This window comes from Brachyhypopomus gauderio, chromosome 13, assembly GCF_052324685.1.
Source record: "Brachyhypopomus gauderio isolate BG-103 chromosome 13, BGAUD_0.2, whole genome shotgun sequence".
NCBI lineage: Eukaryota > Metazoa > Chordata > Actinopteri > Gymnotiformes > Hypopomidae > Brachyhypopomus > Brachyhypopomus gauderio.
In genome coordinates, this window is record NC_135223.1 from 22,805,451 (window position 1) to 22,808,951 (window position 3,501).

General features: G+C 39.6%; 1 protein-coding gene across 2 annotated transcripts; it reads left to right on the forward strand.

Moving 5' to 3' along the window:
- The first annotated feature begins 574 nt into the window (after nucleotides 1-574).
- med18 (mediator of RNA polymerase II transcription, subunit 18 homolog (yeast)) lies at nucleotides 575-2,287 on the forward strand. 2 transcript variants are annotated; one of them, XM_076971815.1, is made up of 3 exons: nucleotides 575-833; nucleotides 1,090-1,197; nucleotides 1,301-2,285. In XM_076971815.1, the coding sequence occupies exons 2-3, from the start codon at nucleotides 1,125-1,127 to the stop codon at nucleotides 1,852-1,854; spliced, it is 627 nt and encodes a 208-aa protein (XP_076827930.1). In that variant the 5' UTR covers nucleotides 575-833; nucleotides 1,090-1,124; the 3' UTR covers nucleotides 1,855-2,285. The 2 variants fall into 2 exon arrangements, with proteins under 2 accessions (XP_076827930.1, XP_076827931.1); XM_076971816.1 differs by having other exon boundaries at nucleotides 779-916; nucleotides 1,301-2,287.
- The last annotated feature ends 1,214 nt before the right edge of the window (nucleotides 2,288-3,501 follow it).

The window sequence follows — 3,501 nt, forward strand, 5'->3', positions numbered from 1 at the left end:
TATAAGAGAACTGTTCAGTCAGATAGCTATTTGTTGTGAAACGAAGTAGTTACAATTTCAAGCATTTTCAAGTACTTTCGCTTAAATTCCAGCACTTTTCAAACCTTTTATTACTTTATTCATATTTATTTTCTTTGAAGGAAGTTTGTTTTTATCTGTTTGCTTGTTGAAAAATGTTTTCACTTGAAATTACTGACAGATCCATAAGAAAATATTGCTTTATTCATTTAAGCATTAAATAATATACACTGTGTTAGGTCTTGGTTCAATAGGCTATGTGCAGTCATTTTAATATGTTTTAATAAACATTGAACCAGTCCGGCCCTCGGCTTGTAGCAAATTTGTTTTTTTGGCCCTCTGTGTATTTGACTTTGACATCCCTGGTCTATAGCAATAACGTGTGGTCTTACCCATCAACCGGAGAAAACACAATAATATTTAGTACACACTTGTTAGGTGGGTACTAAATAAACAAACAAAACTCTAAAAAAATACGCAAATGTGAAAATCACTTAAAATGTAAACAAATAAATAACTACATTCAAACTTTTATTTTGAAGAAACCGTACTTAGGCATATTCAAACGCCGACATTATACGTATGGAGCACGTCGCACGGTCGTCTATATAATAGCCAGCCTGCTTAGTTAGAAGTTACTGAGACAGAGTATTTAAATCAGTAAATGAGAATAATATTCATATGTCACAGTTACATGTGTTAACAACAATATTGATAGGTTACAGTTAGCTAGCAGGTGGTCGACCCGTATTACTTTGTAGTCGGTGCGGCCTTGAGCGTTTAGCGGAGTGGGACGTCGTCGTGCTGCCATACAGGTTGGTAGATTCAGGCATAGCCAGTACGATACGACCGATTCTGGAAACTGAACTGCAAAAGTACATAAAAATATTGTTTAGGAGTAAGTGCGCTTTTTTTCGCTACATAACACTACTGTTAGGTTTCCTTTTTTCAGCACAGAAGCTAACGTTAGCTAACTAGATAGCTAATTAGCTACGACAGCTAACCTGGCTTTTATTCTGTAGTCAGTTTTTTTAATCTAGCTGCTGTAATGATGTTATTTTACCTTCGCAGAAGTTCTGTAGCGTTTGTTTTTTGATAATTGAGCGATGGAAGCGCCGCCGGTCACCGTAATGCCAGTTACAGGCGGGACGATTAACATGATGGAGTATTTGTTGCAAGGTAAATGCATTTGTTTTCAAGCTACAGAGCATGCCAGTCGTAATATTTACACACATAAATCATAAAGTCTGCACACATTCATTACATAATCGTGTTTGCGCAGGCAGTGTGCTGGACCAATCCTTGGACAGTCTGCTCCATCGTCTAAGAGGGCTGTGTGACAACATGGAACCTGAAAGCTTTGCCGACCACGAACTAGTGTACCTCCTTAAAGGACAGCAGGGAAACCCTTTCATCCTGAGAGCCAGGCGCTCTCTTGCCCACCCCACTGCACCCTGGCACCTACGGTACCTTGGGCAGCCTGAGGTGGGTGATAAGAGCCGTCATGCCCTGGTACGGAACTGCGTGGACGTGGCAGCTTCCCACAGCCTCCCGGACTTCCTTAATGAGATGGGTTTTCGAATGGACCACGAGTTTGTGGCGAAAGGTCATATTTTCCGCAAAGGTGCACTCAAGGTGGTGGTAAGCAAGCTATCTCGTGTTCTTGTGCCCGGCAACACGGACAACACAGAACCGCTGTCTCTATCCTACCTAGTGGAGCTGAGTGTGTTGGCACCAGCTGGACAGGACATGGTATCTGAGGATATGCGCAGCTTTGCAGAGCAGCTCAAGCCACTGGTGCACCTGGAGAAGATTGATCCTAAAAGACTCATGTGAACACCAGAATCACCACTGAACCGAACCAGTCCAGAAATTAGATTAAGACTACACAATATCTATTTATAATTGTTCAAAATGTAAAAGCCTGTATGTCTGCCACTCATAGTAACAAGCTGATCCCTCATTGTTACATAGTAGCAAGTAAATCAAATGGAGAAAAGAAATCAAGACCTTTTTTCAGACCTTGAGTTAAACAGAGCAGTGTTTCATTTACATTTTAACAATCTACATGTCATGCAGTGAAATGCCCTTCTTGCCAAACTGGAGCCTGTTTTTTACGAACAATCTTTTTTACATGACAAAGAAACAGTAGAAACTTGCTGTTGGATTACAAGCGGACATAAAAGTACTTGAAAGTGTTTGCTTATCTTCAAAATAAATGATTTTTCTTAATTACTTTTGCATTACTGGGCATTGAAAGTTCTTGTATTAAGTTGAGTGGAATTAGGGTGTCGAGGTGTTCGCATTATGATGTTTGTGTAATCTCACTCTTTGACACTAGGTGGCTCTCTCACTCCATTATAAGGTTTCGCTGCTCCAGTAGAGTGGCACGTCTTTAAACCTGAGAGATGCCGTTGCTATGGCAATTATTAGGCGCAAGATCTATTCTCCACCCCCACCACCGTTTCTAATTAGCTTTCTCAATTGCTTAATGATACATGGACCTGTGAAAGCACTCTTTTCTTCCCTGTCAGAAAAGTGCAGATATTTTTTTTTCTTTCCACTCTCATCTCCACTATTAACTCATGAGAGCTGACACCAGAGATGGCGGCGAGAGATGAGGCCATTACTCTTCCAGTACTCCAACTAGGATCCTACTATTTAAAATGTATGAGAGAATTTACCATTAATTTTTGTTTTAGCCCACACACAATCATTCGAATGGAGACAAATTATTGGACTGCTCATATTTGCCCCTGATGAAGTGGGTGCATTTTGGTTTGAGGTATATTTATAGTACGGCTAAATTCCATTACCTTACGCTGATATCTAAGTCATTTTTATACCACCTCATTGTTATAACTAGCTATAGAAATCTGAAACCGACATTTTTTTCTGCTTATATTTCTTTTCTAAAAGCTTTTTTTGTTTTGTTTTTTGCAGGTGGAGACAGATTTTACAACAAAAGATTTTAGTTCTAAGAATATATAATGAGCTGTATAGCAAAATAGGTTTACCTATTAATACACACACACACACACACACACACAAGTATGTCAGATGAATGTTTTATTGTATTTTTTGTTTACTCAAATAAGCAGGTAATTCTACCATGCACCATGTTTTGCGGTAGCAGGTTCCTTTTTGCTTTACTTCCTCGCACGCAGTATGTTGGTGTTGTAACGTAACGTTGTAATGTGCGGATTATAGACCTGATGATATGGTACTAGTGTTGTGAATTGCAGGTTGATATTTTCCTATTAAGTGTTCACTGGAAATGTGACTGCACATGGGAAATGCTTCCCGCACGGCGAGTGGCCACGTCTGCCCTTCTATAGCCTTTTGTCATCTAACCGCTTTAAAATGAAATCTGCTACCCACAATATGCTTCTTAACAAGTCTTGAATGGTTTAGGGAGAGTGTAGGGGCTTAACTTGGGTACCTGTGAGAGCACATTTCTTTTATGTTGTGTGTTTTACTTAT